The sequence below is a fragment of the Ahaetulla prasina genome, chromosome 1 (assembly GCF_028640845.1).
Source record: "Ahaetulla prasina isolate Xishuangbanna chromosome 1, ASM2864084v1, whole genome shotgun sequence".
In the NCBI taxonomy this organism is placed as follows: Eukaryota; Metazoa; Chordata; class Lepidosauria; order Squamata; family Colubridae; genus Ahaetulla; species Ahaetulla prasina.
Genome location: NC_080539.1, coordinates 86,492,683 through 86,512,804, shown reverse-complemented (window position 1 = coordinate 86,512,804; position 20,122 = coordinate 86,492,683). Strand labels below are relative to the sequence as shown.

Below are 20,122 nucleotides of genomic sequence, written 5' to 3'. Positions count from 1 at the left end.
CTCAAGAAAAAAGAAAAAAAGAAAAGCCAAGACTTTCCAGCTGGTTGTGAGAAAGGCTAATAAAACCAAGCCTTAGGGTGTTTCTCTCAGCTTTCCCTGTCGATCTTTCCTCATCCTGCCAGTAATGTAGAAGGGAGGACAAAAAGAACTTATGGAGGGTTCAAGGCCATTCTAAAGGATAACTTATTTAGGATCACAGCAGATGCATGGATTTTACAGATTATTACACTTCCTGTTTCCAGGAAGTGGAAGACTGATAAAAATGGCACCATCAAAGATCCTCCTGTCTTTAGCCATTTTTCTCCAAGTTACTACAGGTATATAGAAGAATTTCTTGGAGGGGTGTGTTGTGGCATTAATTTAGAAGAGAGTGAGCTACATTTATATTGGGAGAGTACAATTTCTGAACTGGGGAAACTCAGTCCCACAATTCCAAGTTTGGCCATAAAGCATCTTGCTAGGTACCGATTGCTGCTTTTATTATTGTTGATGTTGTCACCAATATCAAATGGAGAAAATACTTCCAAACTGCTGTCCTTTGAGAGAGCTAGGTCACAACATTCCTACGCTGAACTATTTACCATGGTTTTGATCAAAGGTGAAGATACAAGTGTTGCAATGGAAACATGTTTCATTCTGGCAGAAATTTAACTGATTTTTTCCCCCTGTGGACAAGCTGCTTTCAAAAGTTAAGCTGCCCACAGATAACTACAATCCATAAAAACCTTCATGCTTTCAGATGGAATTATCATGTTCACACTCACTTGCCTAACAAGCTAAAGTATGTATAATGATGCTAGAAGATGGGAACTATAGACCTTTGCTTATCAGTCTAAATATAGGCTGGAGCAATACAAAACAGGAAACAGACATAGTGAAAATAGGTTTCAGGAAGAAACGGAACCAGCCATCTTTCTCCATAATAGTTCTAGATGTAAGGAGTCATAACAGCCATTTCTAAATTTAGGACTGGAACAGAACTTTTCAGTGAATGAACTGAAATGAAAAGTTTCAATGAACTTTTCATAATGAAAACAACATTCCCCTCTCTTTTGGTATAAGTCTGACTGTCCCAATCATATGTAAACTGTTCAGGTGTATGGGACAAGGATTTGGTTTAAGAACAAAAGTGCTATATAGGCAGACGCATTTTCTCTCCAACAATAGGGGCTTCTGGTTCTTCTCCATTATCACTCCATTAATCAAAGACAGAAGAAGAATGCTTAGAGGTAAGACCATAAGAATTTTGTTGATTCTTGAAAAATGTATTGGCACTTATGCATCAACCTTTGTGATAAAATAACCCTATCTTATCTGGGCTAAAAAGAAGGGGTGGCATAGTTAATTACAATTGCACCTTGCTCCCAATTTTATATCTGGGTAGCTCACATCTACGTTCTGCTACTCTCACATCTAGCTTGGTCGGTCTTCAAACCATACAATGGCTTTCAGTAAAGATGGGATCAAGAAAGAGGACTTTAGGAATAAACAAAATTCCAGCGGTGGAAACCTTCTGTTTAAATGCTTAAAAAACAACAACAGTCAAGAGCATACCAGTGGTGGCGCTGAATAAATTCTGGGAAAGGAACAAAACACAAAACAAATAATTTATTAGAGGAGCATGCAAATTATCTCAAATCGTTCCTTGCAATCCCTTTCATTACAGAACCACATTGCTTACTGCAAGCCACCCATTGCTAGAAATAAGCATTCCAGGACTCCGAAAAATATACTGCTATCAGTTAATTATAAGTTATGCAACATATTTAGTTGACTTGTGATGACCAAATACTTTCCCTTGAATTTGCCATTGGATATACAAGGTTCAATAATGCATAGTGCTTTTCTATTGTTGCTAAGTAGCTTTGTCTACCTTGTGCATCTCAGACAGAAATGCTGCTTCTCTAGGCAGATAAAGATTCTGAGATAAACCCTGCTGTTGCAGATTTTACATTTGTGGCCTAGAATTTGTTGACAGTAAAGTAGGCTATGGATGACTAAAGGTCTTTCTATCATTATTTGTTATCATGTCCTATTGCACCTGGTATTACATAAAGGCATTGTGTTTTTTCTAAATGAAATCTGGGTCAGTGACTTGTAATAAAGTTTGTCTTGACTTAAGATTGGACATAGCTGTAGTTTTTAGTTTTGCTTCATAGTACACATTATACATACAAGTGATTTTGCATTACATGTGCAGCAGCGCAAGTTGACATTTCTAGGTATGGAATGAAAAACTTGGAAGTGGAAAATTAGCAATGATGACACAAGAGCCACAAAGCAGAATAATCAGAAACAGCAATTTATTGGGTGGAGGGACCATTGGCAAAGAAATCTAGCAGTTTGGTACAGGGTGTTTTTTTAATTGATTTTCTTCAAAGCTACAATTGAGAATTTGTTACAAATTACCAAAACATCTGGGGTCTAAACAACTGCAGAAATAAACTATTGATCTGATCAATTTGCCTGCATCTGTATCTTTGTGTTTTTTGCAGTGTATATTTAATAAGATATTTCAGAACTATCCAACAATTGAAACATCCAACACTGACACAACAGGAAAACCATTTCAAAACAAAAATGATCAACAGAGGGGGCAGTAATTAGTCTTGTAATAAGCCTTGTAAAATTGTCCAAACACAGCCAAAAATATACATGAGCCATGAGAAATGTCTAGATTGTACATGGCTGTGATCTGATTGCCTTGTTTTCAACTAAGAGATACTCATCTGTTTATCATTTTTGTTTTGAAATGGTTTTCTGTTGTGTCAGCATTGGATGGTTTGATTGTTGGACTGCCTAGAGAATCTCTATGAAAATCATCTAGTCTTTTAATTACTACATACACTAGCTATTTCCTCAATACAGGATTTTGTGAAGTGCTAATTTGCATTGAATCTTTGTCATATTGATCAGTCAGCAAAGAAAAATTAAGCACACACAAAAGATGGTATATAATAGTCTATCCGCTGAAGAAGATCAATCACTCACAGCTTTAAGGGAATCAAATTCTCCCTTCTCAGTAATGTATAAACATGACATAAAGAATTTGAATACAAAACTGCAGGAACCGTTTTTTAGCTCAATGATAAGATAGTTTAACTTGAGTAGCCTATCAGATGTAGCAATTTATACACTCATTGTTTGGAGCAAAAAACAAAACAAAACAGATATTTGTCTTTGATACATAGATTTATTACAACAAACTTAATGACTTTTTGCAACCTGCAAATTCATCTGCTTCTTTTACATTTCCACTGTGTCGTGTCCCACTCCTCCGCTGACGGCTGGGTCCGGGAAATCCGAATCAGGCGTGCCTCTGCAGCTCTGTCCAAAGTCCTAGCAAAGTCCTCAGAGCAGGCAGGAGACCAGTAAGTGACTTCAGCAAGATAAGTTTGACTTTTTGCCTGACTCAGAGACTGCCAGAAAGTAGCTCCTTTATATAGGCCATGGGGTGTGGCACCATGACTCAGCACTCATTAAGGCCTGCCCCTCCCTTCCCTCTGTAGCCTCCGCCTCTCCAATCTTCTGATGCGAGGGTCACACCAATCAGCTGTTCTTGGGAGTAAACCCTCCTCAGGCTCACCTGCTGGGGAGGAGGGGGAGGGGTCTAGCTGCTCCGTTTGCCTGGGCATGGAGTCAGGGCTGGGGCAGGGAGATTCTCCTTCTGCAGTTTGTGTGGGCATGGAGCCAGGACTGGGACCGGGAGGCATACATTCCTCAGTGTGCGGGAGCAGGTAAGAAGGCCCCGGCTGCTCTGAGGGCGGGCAAGACACAACACACTGGTACTGTATTTATGGAATACAAACATGTATTTTATGTTACTTTTCAGATAGACAGTTGTCCTATAGACACAATGAGAGAGATAGAATAGAGACAAAGAGGCAGATAATATTGAAAAGGAGAAACAAGAGTTCTAGAAAAATGGGAGTGTGGCCATAGCTGAAGAAGTGAAAATTATTACAGTAGCTTCACCCCTTCTCCTATGTCATTGCTTATTCTGTAGAAATGGGGGGGGAGCAATTCAAATATTGTATAAAGGGTTTGAATTCACTGTAAACAGAAGGAGAATTCCTATCAAACATACTCTACTGGTGATCTAGTCTTTCAGAGGCACCTGTGTTTTCAGCAATCTTACTGCTAAAAGTATAGATACCTTTGAAGATTGAACCAACAGACATATTTTGTTACTACATGTCAAACATTAGATTATATTCCTTCTTTTACGGCAAAATATTTCTTTTAAACCCATAACCTACAAGGATTATGGCATTATTAGTATAAGCATAACAAATCGGTGCTTGCCATTTTGAAAATAATATATTGGCTATATTGAGCTTTTTTCATTATCAGCAGGATTTATTTTAATATACATTTACATCTAATTAAATATTCTGTAAGTATTACAACTATCCCAGGGGTGAAATCTAGCCGGTTCTATCCGGCTCAGGTGAACCTGTAGCAGCAGCTGCGGGAGGCTCAGCCCATCCGTGCAGATGTCATGATATCGCTTTTTTGCGACATTTTAAGCCTCTGCGCATGCGCATGCACAGATGATGGCCCATGCACATTGGCGAACTGGTAGGGAAGTAAATGTCACTCCTGAACTACCCACAATTAATTAAACACATTTTAAGCACCCACACCCTATTGTTTAAAAATCTTCTGACTAGTTTACTGAAGAATTTGTATTCAGATGATCGCTTGTTTCCATATTATGGAAAGCACAACTAGTTAAATAAATGGGTCTTCAATGGTAGTGACCTTTATTTTGATTGAGCTTCCATTGTTAAGGATCCGAGAATGGTGAAACTATTATTTTTACTTAGTTTACCTTATAAACTTATTTTACTTTCTTCCAGATTTACAGTTGTGTGAAAGAACATTAAGCATAGTTAAAAATTAACTTTTTAAAATCCTGCAAAAAATACCTGTCTTTACTGATATTTTATCAGTCTGTTGAGAAAGTTGCATTTTCTATGATTCTTTTTTTAAAAAAAGAACCATATATTACAGCTACTTCCATTAGTCAACTAAAGAATTTTTAGAGAAAAAGGAGAAATGCATTGCATAATAGTGTCTATTGACCACATAACATCAAAGCTACATGAAATATATTAAAATATTGCTAGCATATCCAAATGCAGAGGAAATACTTAGCATCTCAGACAGTCTCTGTAATTAAATCAAGATGCAACAGGAATGAGTAGACTGTTCCTTTATTACTGAGGATTAGGTATTAGCAAGCAACCGAATAACAAAAGTTTTATGTAATTTGTGTAATAATAAAAAATTGGGTAGTTATAAAACAACCATCCAAAATATCAGTAAAATGCATTAGAAATTTATACACTACAGAAACTTAACTTTTGAGCTAAAAATAACCTAACCCCACAAAATATTAAAAATCTACCATTTGGTATCACCTGTGAAGCTGCTTTTCCAGCAGTAAGATTTTTTTTTAAGCAAATCCCAGTTGGTTGACAAATAGTAGAACAAATCTGAAAGACTCTATTTAACTAAAATTTGCTACAGTTTGCCCAGTTACCATGCTCAGCTACCAATCTTTTTTTTTTTCTTTCAAGAAATTTAATTCTCAATGTAGAAACACCAAAGATGTCAGGGCTGATCGTTATTGGGGTAGAAACAATTGCAATTTGCCATCCAAGGTAGCTGAAACGAGCTGTAATTTAAAAGAAAAGAGCCACAATTAGCTTATATATCAATGGGCCAAAACACCCTGGAAAAGCTGCATTATGGAATATCCACATGAAAATGAAACGCTTTATATCCATTTCAACAAATGTTCAACAGCAACAAAGATTCTCTGCAAAAGTAGCCTGCTCCTATGAAACACAGATTACAGTTTACTGAAACATTTTTTCTTCTCACAGCTGCAGAATTGAAAAGCTCTCACAAGGCAGTAGGGATCTCCTTTCACAGTTGAGATTAGAGTGGATTGGAACTCATTACACTGCTGTAAATTAATTACATTGCCATATGGTGCCATATGGATAGCAATTTTTTGTAAGCCTCTTTATAGCCTTGTATATTTATACTGTATAGGGGCATATTAAGTATTCTCGTTGAATAAATATACTGTATATCTCATGCCTTTTCTCTGCCGAGTAGCATATATGTCCAGTGGTGAAATTCATTTTTTTTATTACTGGTTCTGTGGGCGTGGCTTGGGTGTGGCAGGGGAAAAATATTGCAAAATCTCCATTTCCATCCCACTATGGGGCCAGCCAGAGGTGGTATTTTCCGGTTCTCCGAACTACACAAAATTTCTGCTACCGGTTCTCCAGAACTTGTCAGAACCTGCTGGATTTCACCCCTGTATATGTCTCATTATTTACTTCTCGGTTCATAGTAGCCTTACTGAGCAGGTTTTATTAGAATATCCTATTTTTCCCAAGGTCACCCAATGTATATTGGTATTCATCTGGGATTTGAATCCAGGATCAGAACTAGGTAATATTTGAATAACAGACCACCCAGAAATTAGAAATAGTCAGAGCTGTAAGCTAGTTGAAAACACATTTCAGAAGAATATAAGGGCAAATCATTTATTTAATCATCAGGGGTCAAATTTGATTAGAACAAAACTTGATCTTGCTTTATACTTTGATCTAATTCAGGTAATATATCTGACTCTTAATGGTGTATGGAAATACACTGGAATTAGGCTAGTCCTTCATTAGGCTTTGGACAGACCAGGATTCTGCCAAAGTGAAGCAAAAAAAAGTCTACATTGTCTTACTGTGAATCTGCATCATTCTGATATTTTGTGAAGAATTTGGAAAATCAAAGGCAAGCAGAAGTTATGTCTCCATAACTTCCAGTACTATTTTCTCAGATATAATACAATATATAATATTCCTTTTAATATCAAGGAAACATCAATGAGAAGAAATGAAGAAGAAAAAATTGGAGATGTACTTTTGTGACTGACTAACCAGTCTGTTATTCAAATATTACGTAGTTAGTCACAGAGGATCCTTGTACTCTAGGTAACCATATATCTATAACCTATACCTATACATATAACATATAACCATAGTGCAGGGTGAACTTCACTGACATGATATTTATACTTCTGTGTTCTCTACAAGTCCCTCTTCTAACCAGGCTCATTAAAGTGTTAATTTTTATTAATTAATTAATTAAAGTATTTACAAGATTTTTGTTTTATTTTATTTTTTCTGTATTTCCCAAGACAAATTGTTAAAATTGACCCCAACAAATTTTAGGTGTTGCTCTTGTAAAAATCTCTGTGCATTATCTGCTGATATTGTGACACACTTCAGCACTCGGAAAAATTAGTCTACAAATCACAATTTAAAAGCAGCCTGTACCAAAAATAAGAAAGATACAGAACCTTCTTCGTACATTTTTATCTTCAGTTGGAAATGTTCAGTCCCTCCAGAAATGAGATGAATTATGCCTATACATTCTAGAATAGAATAGAATAGAATAGAATAGAATAGAATAGAATAGAATAGAATAGAATAGAATAGAATAGAATAGAATTTTTATTGGCCAAGTGTGATTGGATACACAAGGAATTTGTCTTGGTGCATATGCTCTCAGTGTGCATAAAAGAAAAGATACGTTCATCAAGGTACATCTATGTCTATGTCTCAAACCTAAGCACAAAACTACCGTGTTTCCCCGAAAATAAGACCTTCTCTTATATTTTTTGAACCCCGAAATAAGCACTTGGACTTATTTTTGGGGAGATCTTATTATTTTGGGTTGCATGGAACAAGATAGGGTTCTCTTACCTGATTTCCAGCTCTGCATTTAAATATTTTTGGGGAGGACTTATTTTCAGGGGGAGGCTTATTTTTAGTGCATGCATTGAAAAGCCTGATTGGGCTTATTATCAGGGGATGTCTTATTTTCAGGGAAATGGGGTAGTTTCATTTTCCTCCCCGCAATTAATGGTTAAGCTGAAAGCTAACCTGAATGTTTCTGAAGTAAAGTTATGGGTCAAATTCAAGTTAAACAAATAATTCTCAAGTGAGTCAAATCTAGATATCTGTTTTCCAAAGCATCACAGAAGGTTCTAAATGTTATCTTGTGGTCAGTGTACATACTTGTTTATTAATTATTAATTTATCTAGAGGGTGGATGAACAATGCAATTACAATGATGCAACTCTCAATACAACAAATACTAGAAACTCAAACTTCCAAATTTGATGATAGTCTGTAAAAATAAAGATCAACTAAAAGTTTATGACTAATTTCATGGCTATTTCATTCAATACACATTTTTTTGCTGATGAATGGCTCAAGATATTTTCAGTCTGTTTTCTGAGTCCATTTTGAAGAAGGAAGAGGAGTGGGGAATGACTACAGATTTGAACATCTCTAAATCACTCAAAAAATGGAAAGCACTGAAGATCTGATTTGCGTTTGGTGCATCAAGGCCTTTCTCCCCATTCAAACCATATACATACCAATGTTAATTAAACTACCATGTCTGTTGATAATAAATGCTTATATGTCCTCAATAAAGCAGATATCCCACATCAGAGCATTATGGTGCTGCTGCTGACCTTATACTATAGTCATGGGAGGGGCCCCAATGCTAGATTTGGCCCAATGACCATACTCACTATGCATAGTACAAATGTCCCCTTCCCAACCCTGAATCTGATGGATTCCTCCTTATCCGTTGTTCAAAAGATCAGAAATCAAACTTTGCAGGTCTCTGATTGGGTCAAACAGCCTTTGGGCTAAATCTCCACATTTTTAATGATACCTTTGAAAGTGACTATCCAGCTAAATTCACTTATCTATTTGGCTCTAGAATGACTGCTGTTGACTATATAATTGTCCCTCTAGGGACCTTTTCCCTTTTGCTAAGGCCCTAGAAGGTATGTCTGCCAGCAATCATTTCCCCATCCAGCTCCAGTTAAATGTCTTCACTCAAGAAACGCATACTGAAGACTGCCAACAACCACTTTCTGATGCCAACAGGAAGAATCTACTGCCAAGTCAAGTGGATCCCCCATCAAAATAAAAAGATAAATGAGCTATTGACCTCAGATTCCCTACAATGTCTTCAGTCTTTTCTGACTTCAGCTGAGTTTCCTAATGTATTCTTGAAGAATGGTAGCACCCTTACCAGAGAACTTCACCAGGTTCTAATTCATCTTAACAGTGTACCTTTGAGACAACAACAGCACTACTCCAAGCCATAGTTTGAAAACAACTGTGTTGTTGCCAAAAAAAAGCACTTCATACTACTAACAGGCTTATGTATCTGATACCACAACGATAGCTGATGGACCATCTCCAGCAGAAAAGATACTACAAACAGTTTCTGGCGTGCGAGGAAAAGGAAGCCATGAAAAGCAACGGAGCACAACTTATTCAGGAAGTCAAATCCCAATGACTCAGCCTCATTCTGTCATATCACATCAAGCTCTCAAAGCAATGTTCCATCCAGGTTTGACTGTCACATTCCCCACTTCCAGTCCCCAGGATATGGGAAATATACTTTCAGGATCTCTTCACGGACATCTCTGTTGAACATGGGAATCCAGGCTAAACTATTGAAAATCTGACAATGTGGGCATCACTGACAGTGGTAGAAATCAAGAACTCTGTTGCTCAACTAAGAACAGGGAAGACTATGGGGATAAAGCTAATACCTCCAGAGGCCATTAAAAACAACTTGGGACTTCTGAGCCCCCAGTCTGGCCTCATTCTTTACCTGCATTTACACCTAGGGAATAAGGATGATCTTGTTAATTATAAAGCACTTCCCAGGGCAATTTACACCTCTCTGCCGCTTTCAGATACCAACCTTGCTACAACATACTATTGTTGCCATAAAAGGTAAACCATAAAAACTTACACGGATGCAGTCATCGATCAATCTTGATTTAAAGCCAAGATTACCTTTTTATACTTCTCTTAGTCTATCACCATTACTAAAATAAGGAAATTTCAGGAAATTTCAAATCTTTGAGACTCCCGGATAAGAGGGTGTTTGATTAATCACTAAGCTGCTGTTAGGACGCTGAATAACTTTCTTTACAGCAGAGTGCCCTCTGCTGAAAATCCAGTTTGCAGTCCAAAGAAAATCTGTCAGGTTTCTTTGGGACGCTAAACAGAAAAAGTACTTTCTTTTTCATTCAGTTCTTTGTCTCAAGCCCTCCACTTGCACATCTGACTTCTGAAGAACAGAATAGTATTTGAAGCCTGATAGGGAAACTTTTCTTTACCATAATTCAATTCTATTTTTTTTAGTTTTTTTTAGTTTTTGTGTTCATTTTTCATCTATAGAATAACGTTTAGGCTGACATTATTCAGGTCTATTTTAATTAGGCTGCTCTCTTCTCCCAAGTATATATTTTTTTTAATTTATTTATTCGTATTTTTATACCGCCCTTCTCCGAAGACTCAGGGCGGTGTACAGCCAATAAAACGACAAAAATCACAACAAGTTTAAAATACACTATCAAATTTAAAAAACTGATTCAATCGCTGTAACTTAAAATATTAGCTAAAATTTATCAAAACTAAAACCTTGGTAAAAACCCTATTAAAACCCACTAAAACCCCTATACTAAAATCAATCAGGCCAGCCCCGCTTGGTGAAAAAAGAAAGTCTTGAGCTCGCGCTTAAAGGTCCGGAGATCAGGGAGGAGACGGAGTCCCACCGGCAGCTCATTCCATAAAGCCGGGGCCCCCACAGAGAACGCCCTTCCCCTGGGGGCCGCCAGCCGACATTGACTAGCCGACGGCACCCTAAGAAGACCCTCCCTGTGGGCACGCACTGGACGTATCGGACAATGGGAGGTAACTGTCGGCAGCAGGCGGTCCCATAAATATCCCAGTCCAATGCCATGGAGCGCTTTAAAGGTGATAACCAACACCTTGAAGTGCACCCGGAAGACCACCGGCAACCAATGCAGCCTGCGCAGGAGAGGTGTTACATGGGAGCTACGAGGAGCTCCCTCAATGTTGTGACCCAGGTTCCTGGACCCAGGTTCCTGGACTCGGATGATTCAGAAAGTGAGGGAGAAGACCTGGCAAGCCCTGCTTCTCTTGGGCCCTCTCCCTCCCTGGCACCCACTCAAAGGGAGGAGGAGGGGCCGGCAAGGCCTGATTCTCTCGAGCCTTCTTCTGATTTGGCAACGCCCCAAGAACAGTTTTGGAGTGATGCAAGACTGCGCAGACGTGACCGGCGCGCACAGCAGAAGCAGCGTTGGGATAAAGCCAAGGAATGATGGTCATGCAGTGACATCTGCAGAGACTATAAATAGGAGGCAGGACTTCCTGGTTTTTTGTCTTGGACAAAGCAATGAATTTGCGCGGGCAAACTGTATCAATGGAGGGAAGAATATATTCGTGAGTAATTCTGGCCTTATCTATAATTTCCTTGTTATCTCCAAAAACTTGGCAGGCCCGTGGGTAGATGTGGCCAGGACATTTATCTATATAAATAAAGTAGAAGAGGAGGCCTTTGACTGACTCTTTGTTGGGAGTATTGGGGGAGGGAAACAGAACACTCAATCCCCCGCGCGGCCGCATTCTGCACCAGTTGGAGCCTCCGGGTGCTCCTCAAGGGGAGCCCCATGTAGAGAGCATTGCAGTAATCCAGACGGGAAGTGACGAGGGCATGAGGGTATCTATCTGAAAGAGATCCTAAACCTTATTATCTCATTATTTTGGGGTAATTCTGCAATTCATTCTATGTACTGAAAATGTAATACTGATTTTTGAACATTTTCATTCTTTGGTTTTTAAAAACTCTGCTGGAGGTAAAATATGACAGCTTTTCCTTCACAATATTATCAATGTATAGCCATATTGTTATTATTACAATTATCACTATTCTTTTCAGCCTCTTATATTTGCCATATTCAGCCTCTTATATTTTATTTCTTCTAAATTTGACCCTCTTTGTGGGGCCTCCAATTTTTACCATGATAAGTTTTTGAATTTCAGTCACTTTTAATATGCTCTTAGTTGTGGATTTTACTTTATCGTTTTGCTTTTTGTTGATATTAATTTCTCACCTTTGTGTATATAAAAGTTTCCTAATGTAATACATTGCAACTTTATTCTTCTTTTACTTTACTCCTTATTCACAATTGATCCAACTAGCTTGTTCTCTTTTAAAAGGATAGTAAACACTTTTTAGCCTGTTCTTGGTGTTCTTTTATCACTCTTTTTTTTTTAAAAAAAATCTTCACCTATTTCATAATATACTCAATTTACTGAATATATAAATCTTATAAAATTGGGTTCTGTAGGCTATGATAGTTAAATAGAATTTGCTTCCTTTGCTATCTTTTGTTATAATCAGGTAACCTTTTTATTATGCATTAATAGTACTGTCACCAAAAAATAGCACGGCACTAATTTTCATAATACAAATTTGCTTACAATATAATGACCTATGTGGCATACTTTTACAAAGCAAACTTTGAATAGGGTAGCTTTTAAAATATGTGGTTTTTCTTCATGTTTGGAATGGCTGCTTGTGTGTTGTGCCTTTGTACAACTGAATCAGTTTGTATTGTGTCTCTACATATGGTTAAAATCAAGCAAGGATTCAATTTAGTATTTATAAAATAAATAAGTAATTATTTGTATTATTATAAGGCAAAAATAAGCTCAATGGCATGAGCACGTGACAACATGAATTAGATTTTTTGACTCACAAAGGCAGATTTTATATTACGGTAAGTCCTTTTATATTAAATAATTTGGTTTAAACTGGATTTCTTCAAAGGAGCTCAGCTTTTCTCAAGACTTCAAGTCCAGTCCACCCTGGTTAAAATTTCACAAAAGAGCATGAGAAAAATGCAACGAACATACAGTGGATCACAAACAATGAACAATTTAATTTTCAGACTGCACCAACTGAAAAGTTCATAGTAACGTAACCAAAGATACCATGAATCTTGTCCAATTCTAATCCTATCAAAATAATAGCATCAAACCTGGAAAAAACTGGCAATATGCTTACAATGTCTTTTTAAGAACCAAATTGCTTAATCCTAGGAGACTTTTCATCAACAGAAAACACTGCTGACCAAAAGTAGATACAATGAGGATGGAAAAACCTTCACACAAATAATATCAAAGACACTTTCCCAGAATAGCTGAAGTTTAAAGATAAGGCAGAGGAGAAAGTTTAGATATCTTAATTAGTATATCACACACTGTTGTTCCAACCTCTCTGATGTATTTGTAATGGGTTACATTCTTTGTAGTTTGATCAAAAATGATTACATCAGTATCAGTTTGGAGGAATAGCAGAGATGCAACCAACCCTACTACCCTAAAACTCACCCCCAAAACCTAAAAAAGTTTAAGTTTTTCTCCTTTTCCATGATTACCTATAAAGTAGTAGCTAGTTAAACATAACGGCCTCTGCTCAGAGCAAGAACTGGTGAGAAGAAGCCAAATCTCAAAAGGAATCTTGGTCATCATTTAATACTTCCCACATCGAGTCTTTTATTGCAGTGGTCCCTAATCTTTTGGGCACCAGGGACTGATTCTTGGAGAGAGGTTTTTCCGCAGACCGGAGGGGGAGTGATTTTGTATGCTCCCTGCATGGAGCTTCGCTTGTTTGCATGGACTGGTTTCAGGCATGCCATGACATGTGTCAGTCCATGGATTTGGGGATCCTGTTCTATTGCATCCCAGGGGGATAAATAACAGAGGGACGAAGCTTACAGTGTAACAATAGTTTTATCAATTCGATGAAAGGCTTTGATTCTGAGAATGCCTCTGAATACAGTTCCTGTTCATCTTCATACATTGGGTTCAAATCCTGTTTAATACCATAGTATACTACCTACCAATTTGCTACTATTAAACTTGGGAATCAAGTTACTTCTTTACAAACTTTTTCCACCCAGAGACAATTTCCTGCCTCAGGTAGATTGCTCTGTCTCTATTACAACAGTGGGAAAAGACATCAGTCAAGAGTTATTTAGCGCCCGCTTTTCAATCTGATCCTCCAACGAAACCCATCTCTAGTTTTACAGTTTATAGAAAAATGGGGTGGGGGGGAAAGTGACCTAGCAGTTTTTTTGTGATTTCAATTAGAATTTTCCTAAATTAGAGCAGCATTTCCATCTTACTTCCCTTCCTTTTCTCTACCTTCAGACAATATCGACTTGATTTTGGAACTACTGACTTATTCTCAGTATTATATCAATTGTGTTACAGCTTTGACTATTATGCAGAATAACTGATACTGTTTTTCTAAATTGTGAACAAAATGATAGAAGAAAAACAGATACATTTATAGCAGTAATTTAGTACTATATTGATTGTACATCTGTGTGTAAAAAGGTAAGCAATTTTCCTATGTAACCCAAGTATCTTTTGGATTTGTACGTGTTCCCTTTTTTGCTAAGATACATTGCCCAGCCTACATTAATCTAATCCTGATAATTCTTTCCTCAGCATTTGAGAAGGATTGGGGAATAATCAAGATTAATTAGGGTATCTGTCAGAACCCTGACATACAGATTATAAATATTCCTAGTTCCTTCTAATTAATTGTGACTAGACTTTAGACCCTTTTAGTTACAAACTCAATTCATACCATATTCAATTTCCTAGGTCTTAATTTCTCATTGGAAAAAAAGAGAATGGTATGATAAAGGAGATTGCAAGTATACTGTGGTTTTACATAACTGAATATAGCATCTTCCAGAGTTTGCTTTATTTTTAAGTTGAATGGTATTAATATTTCAAGTTTGAATTCATGCAAACAAAGTTTTAATTGCAAATTGCAATCAGATTCTTAAAATATTCATAACTTTGTGTCAACCATATATACCATCTAGTACCAAATTGATTAATTATATTTTAGAAATGCAAGTAATTTACATTTCATTGAAAAAGTATTCTGGCTTCCAAACAATAATAAAAATGCAAACTGAACCCAGATGTTTCACAATTGTGGTAGTTTATATATTGGCTTATTTTTCCCCCCCAAGCTAATTTGGTTCTTCTGTATTATTATAATATAGAAATTCTAGCCTGAAAAATTGAATGACAAATTTAAAGATGTCCCTTTGTTCTAATCGTTAATAAGAGACAATTTCTTCAATGGCAAGCTTTTAAATAGCTTTACTTCATGCTTGAAAAGGGCAGCTTTTTAAGACACACATTTTAAAAGCCTAATTCTTAACTATCAAAAGCTAAATCTTTAGGCTGAAGTCCTATATGACAGACTTAAATATAGTTGTGAGAAAGAATGACAAGGTGGTGCTATTACTTCAATTTCAAAAGCTGTAACTAAGTGCAAATTCTAGGAAACATCAATGTTGTATGATGGGAACAGAGATAAGAGAAGTTTTTATACCAGTGAAGTGTAAAGTGACCAGATTTCAGCGATGGCAAAGCGGGACACCATTGACCGGGGGGGGGGGGGGGGGTGGGCATGCGCGCTGAGTCTTGCCACCTGCCTGAAGGAGGAGGAGCGGCTGCTGCTTCTCCGCTCTTCCAGGCAGGCTCTGCTCTCCTCGGCTCTCCTCTCCGCTCTTCTCTTCCTCTCGGGTGAAGTCAAACTGCATCTCTCCTCCCTCTCGCGCCCCCTTCTCCTCCTCCTCCTCTTGCGTTGCCGCCTCCCATTTTCAGAATGGGAGTGAAACAAAAAAAAATCGGGACTTTTTGGAATTGCCGCAGGACGCGGGACAAATTATTAAAAAGCGGGACTGTCCTGCCAAAAGCGGGACGTCTGGTCACTATAGTGAAGTGGTAGATAATGAGCAGAATATTCTCAGGCTTGCAAGTTGTTTGTTCAATCCCTGGCTCGCTTTTCAGAACCTAAGATGGTATAGCACCAATTAGCCTGTTAACAGGTAAGGATGAATATTCTCTGTTTGAGGCTAAAATAAAATAAAAATATATATAAAATAAAAATGAGTATCAATGGAGGGAAAGAAAAGAGTGGCTGAGAATTTGTAGATAGCTCTGGAAATGCACATTCAGGCCTCTTGCCTGTAGCCCCAATGAATTTGCCTGGAGCTAATTCAGCCCTGGGCTAAAATAGATTCCCCATTCCTGGCACATACCATGCATTTTCCAAAGAGAAAGCTACTGCTAGTCAAATGATTTTACCATCCAGCATCTTTCACTTAATGGGAAACTAAGATGGAATTGAATCTTTCACTATTTTTCCAAACCACAGTTGGAAAATTGCCATGCCGCTATTCATATTGTGACTGACTGGATTTTCAAGTGTTTTTTTTTTCATCCCTCCAAATTTTTGACAGAATCCCCGTGATCCTTCATCTTTGATAAATTTGGGACACTGCCATCCGGGGAAAAAAAAAATATTCTCGCTGAATGGAAATGGTTTCTTTGTCAGACATTATACCACTACCCTGGATGCTTTTGGAAGTACTCTTGATATTCAGCAGCTGCCTTTTTTTAACATGTATGAAAACTGAAACTTTCCTTAGTCTATGATGACAGACTTGTGGATTTTGAAATGGCAGGTTGGTGAACGGACATATTGAAAAATATAGAGAGACTTTTGGATTAATGCAGAAAGTCCTACACTGAACTGCATTAATATGCAAAAGAGATTTCTTGATTTAGCCAAGGCTTGCTTAATATTAGGAAAATAACTCTGTTAAGCAGAAGAATGAAACAAAAGAACAAAATATCTGGAATGCTGACTTTGAAAGTTTGTTTTGATAAGGATCTATTTTGGGCAACTTCTTGCATATGGAAGATTAAATCAAATAGTTTCTCTAAGAAGGAAGTAACTTCAAAATTTTGGAAATGGTACAAAAGAATTATTTTTTTAAAAAAATACTGGTATTAGGAATGATTTTCTCCCTTGTAATATATTGATGGATTTTGCTTGTTAAATAGCAAAGGTGAAATCTGTTTTCAGTGCGAAAAATTGTGATTGCATTGCAATTTGAATAGTTTTCAAACATATTTTGATGAATAATATCAGAAAGGCAATCAATCTATCAAAATCCTTTAATAGTTTTCCAAGGTTACATTACTACACATAGCAGCAAGCCTCTTTATTCATTTTATCAAAATAAAAAGTATATGTGCGTAACCAAAGAATGCCTTACCCAGCTCCACAAAATTAGATTTGTTGAAATGTTGCGTAGAATTGCATAGAGACAGCTGAAATTTCAGATCACATGTGAAGATGTTGAAATGCTGTGATATCAAGAGCTGTTTAGTTTTGACATGGCAACTTTGGAAGTCTTGATTAAATGAGCAGAGAAACTGAGTGAATGATTTATCCACATTTATCTCTAACAAGGAAAAGTACAGGATTGTCTTACTAATGAAAGCACCACCATTACTCACAAAGCTCAGAGGAATTTCCCCCTTTATATTTAATTGATGTATAGACTTTGGTCACTTGTCACTATAGTCCAGTTGTTTCAAACTTGGCAATTTTCAGATGTATGTACTTCAACTCCCAGAATCCCCCAGGTCAGCTTGCAGTTAAGTGGATAAATACTGTAATCCACTTATAAAATAATTTATTCTGTGAAATAATTTCTAAAGCCCTTTTTTCATCAAAATGACTGGGAAGTGGTAGAAAAAAAAATACAGAAATGTTTAGCACTGGTATGAGCTTCTTAATTATAGAACCACTTTTGAACACAGATAATCTTCGACTTGCAACCGTTCATTTAGTGACTGTTCAAAGTTACATCAGCACTGGGAAAAAAGTGACTTATGGCTGGTTTTCACACTTATAACTGTTGCAGCATCCCCATGGTCATGTGATCAGAATTTGGGCACTTGGCAACTGGCTTGTATTTATGACTGTTGCACTACCCTGGAGTTACACGATCACGATTTGTAATCTTCCTAGCCAGCTTCTGACAAGCAAAGTCAATAGAGGAAGCCAGATTCATTTAACAACTGCATGAATCACTTAACAACTGCAGTGATTCACTTAACAACTATGGCAAAAAAAAAAAGATCATTAAATTGGGCAGAACTCACTGAATAACTATTGCTTGCTTAGCAACAGAAATTTTGGGCTCAATTGTGATTGTAAGTTGAGGACTACCTGTAATAACTATTGATACAGTTCATACCTTTGATCTCAAGCATTTGTATTGACTCTTATTTAGAAAGCTACTTGTCCATGAAATCGATGACCTACACATCAAGTAGGCTCAGACTTGTGTTTAATGAAACCATTCTATACTTTTTTTCTACCACTTCTCAGGTTATTTTGTAAAATATTCTTCACAGTGGAATATTAACCTATTTTCCAACACGTTAAAATTGGATTCAAGGTTATTGAGTTCCATTTCTAAACCTTAAAAAATGAATCAGAGATGAGAACAGTGAACAAACTTTCTCATAAGTTTAACTTTAAAATATATGCCACTGGAGATATTACACTAGAGGTTGTTGTATTTTTGCCATTTCCCTAGTCTAAGCTTCCCCTCACCCTGCCACATGTATCTGCCGTTAGCCCATTATGGTAGTATGAGAGAAATCATCAGGTAAAGCATCTTTTGGATTAGTCACTGAAGCTAGTTTGAACATCCCAGATGAAGTGGCTATTGATGACTTTCTCCTGAAAGTGCACATTTAATCATTGGGGCTCGAACTCATGCACCTATAATATAAGCAACTCTTGTGCACAGCATGATTAATAATTTTGGTCCTATCATGCCCCTGTTGGAGTCTGAATCCGAAGAGAAAGAGGAACGGCTGACAGAGAGTGAGAGAGTGGATCCATTGGCTGTGGAAAAAACTGGGGAAAAGCAAAGTCAGGCTGGGCAGAGCAGGGAGAGGTAGAACAAGGGAGAGGGGGTTCAGATGAAGACCAAGGCCCATCCCCTCCTCATCCTAGGCAGCGCAGGGAGAAACAGAGAAGAGAGCAACGTGGGTTGCGTGGCTTACGAGGGAGGAAAGGTACCCGATCCTCTTTACAAGGCACAGCTGCTGCTGGAGTTTAAAAGGAAAGACAAATGGGAGGGGTGTTTGTCAGGAAAAAAAGCTGAGTTTATCTGGTGTTTCTTTGAATCCTGGCATCCTCCCAACTGGCTTGATTTATTGCTGTGCTACTTTACTTTTAGAATTCCTTATTTTGCTTGCCCTGCTGGATTAATTACTTGTCTTGCCTTTGTATTTTTTTGTTAGAAATTTTCTGCTTACAACGCTTGGGACTGAAGTATTGCCAGCCAAAGACTATTACAGGTTGGTGGAAGAACTCTCTCCAGGCCGGAGAGTTGAAAGGGACATTGGGGGCACAGTTGGTGATAATAAAGGGACTCATATCGGTTCTCTGGCTGTGTTGCCTTTGTGTCACGCCCTGATCCTTTGTCATATGAGATGTCAATGAGTATTTTGAAAACAAACCCTATGTATCTCTTATTGGCTGTTATGTTAAAGCTGACATGGAAAGCTAAAACATCTGGCAGAAAGGAAAACAAGATTTCAATATGTGTATTAGCCCATTCTCTCCAACCTACATATAATCAATCTTAAGAGAAAGCAATCATTTACATTGCCATTAGAAAACCTCCACAAGGTCTGCCATCAATAGTTTGAAGTTGAATGATTTCATTTTTATAAGACTTGCACAGGAAACCATTTCCTGATGATTCCTTTCAAGGTGGAATATTGCACACCGTCATTGCAGGTTTTTAGAAGGGTTGGTATGTGCTGCCAACAATCGGCACTTATATATTTTAGACGTTGAAACTGTTTTTTTTAAAAAAAATCTATTTCCTTGTTTGATTTTTTCTCCTTGTTATTTTGAGCACTTATTCTACCCTGAAGTGAGTTTATTCTATCCAATAGCTACTAACATGAATCCTGAAGTCTTCTAGTCCATTTCAAACAAAAGGCATGTTTGTTAAGTAGAGCTGGAGCTTAATTATTATATTTCCATTCTGCTATCCTTAACTCTCAGAAGCCCTCCATCTCAAAAGAGTTCCTCTTTCATTTCTTTAACTGTCTGTCTGTTATGCCAGGGTTTGCCAGGGACAATGGCCATCTAATGCAAAGAACACATTGCTCCCTCTTAGGGTCAACAGCAACCCTCCTGCTGACCACTGACTAGAGTAGGGGTATGACACTCGCATCGTCATGTGACGTATCATGACTTTTTTCGCTAA

The 20,122-nt window shown here is 37.5% G+C and overlaps 1 protein-coding gene across 1 annotated transcript in view; it reads right to left on the bottom strand.

Moving 5' to 3' along the window:
• Window positions 1-3,646: 3,646 nt before the first annotated feature.
• WDR27 (WD repeat domain 27) overlaps window positions 3,647-20,122 on the bottom strand; it is an 86,201-nt gene continuing 69,725 nt past the window's right edge. Inside the window, exon 25 of the mRNA XM_058167297.1 lies at window positions 3,647-5,683. Within this exon, the coding sequence (XP_058023280.1) occupies window positions 5,633-5,683 (51 nt within the window). The 3' untranslated portion in view covers window positions 3,647-5,632. The remainder of the gene's footprint in view (window positions 5,684-20,122) is intronic.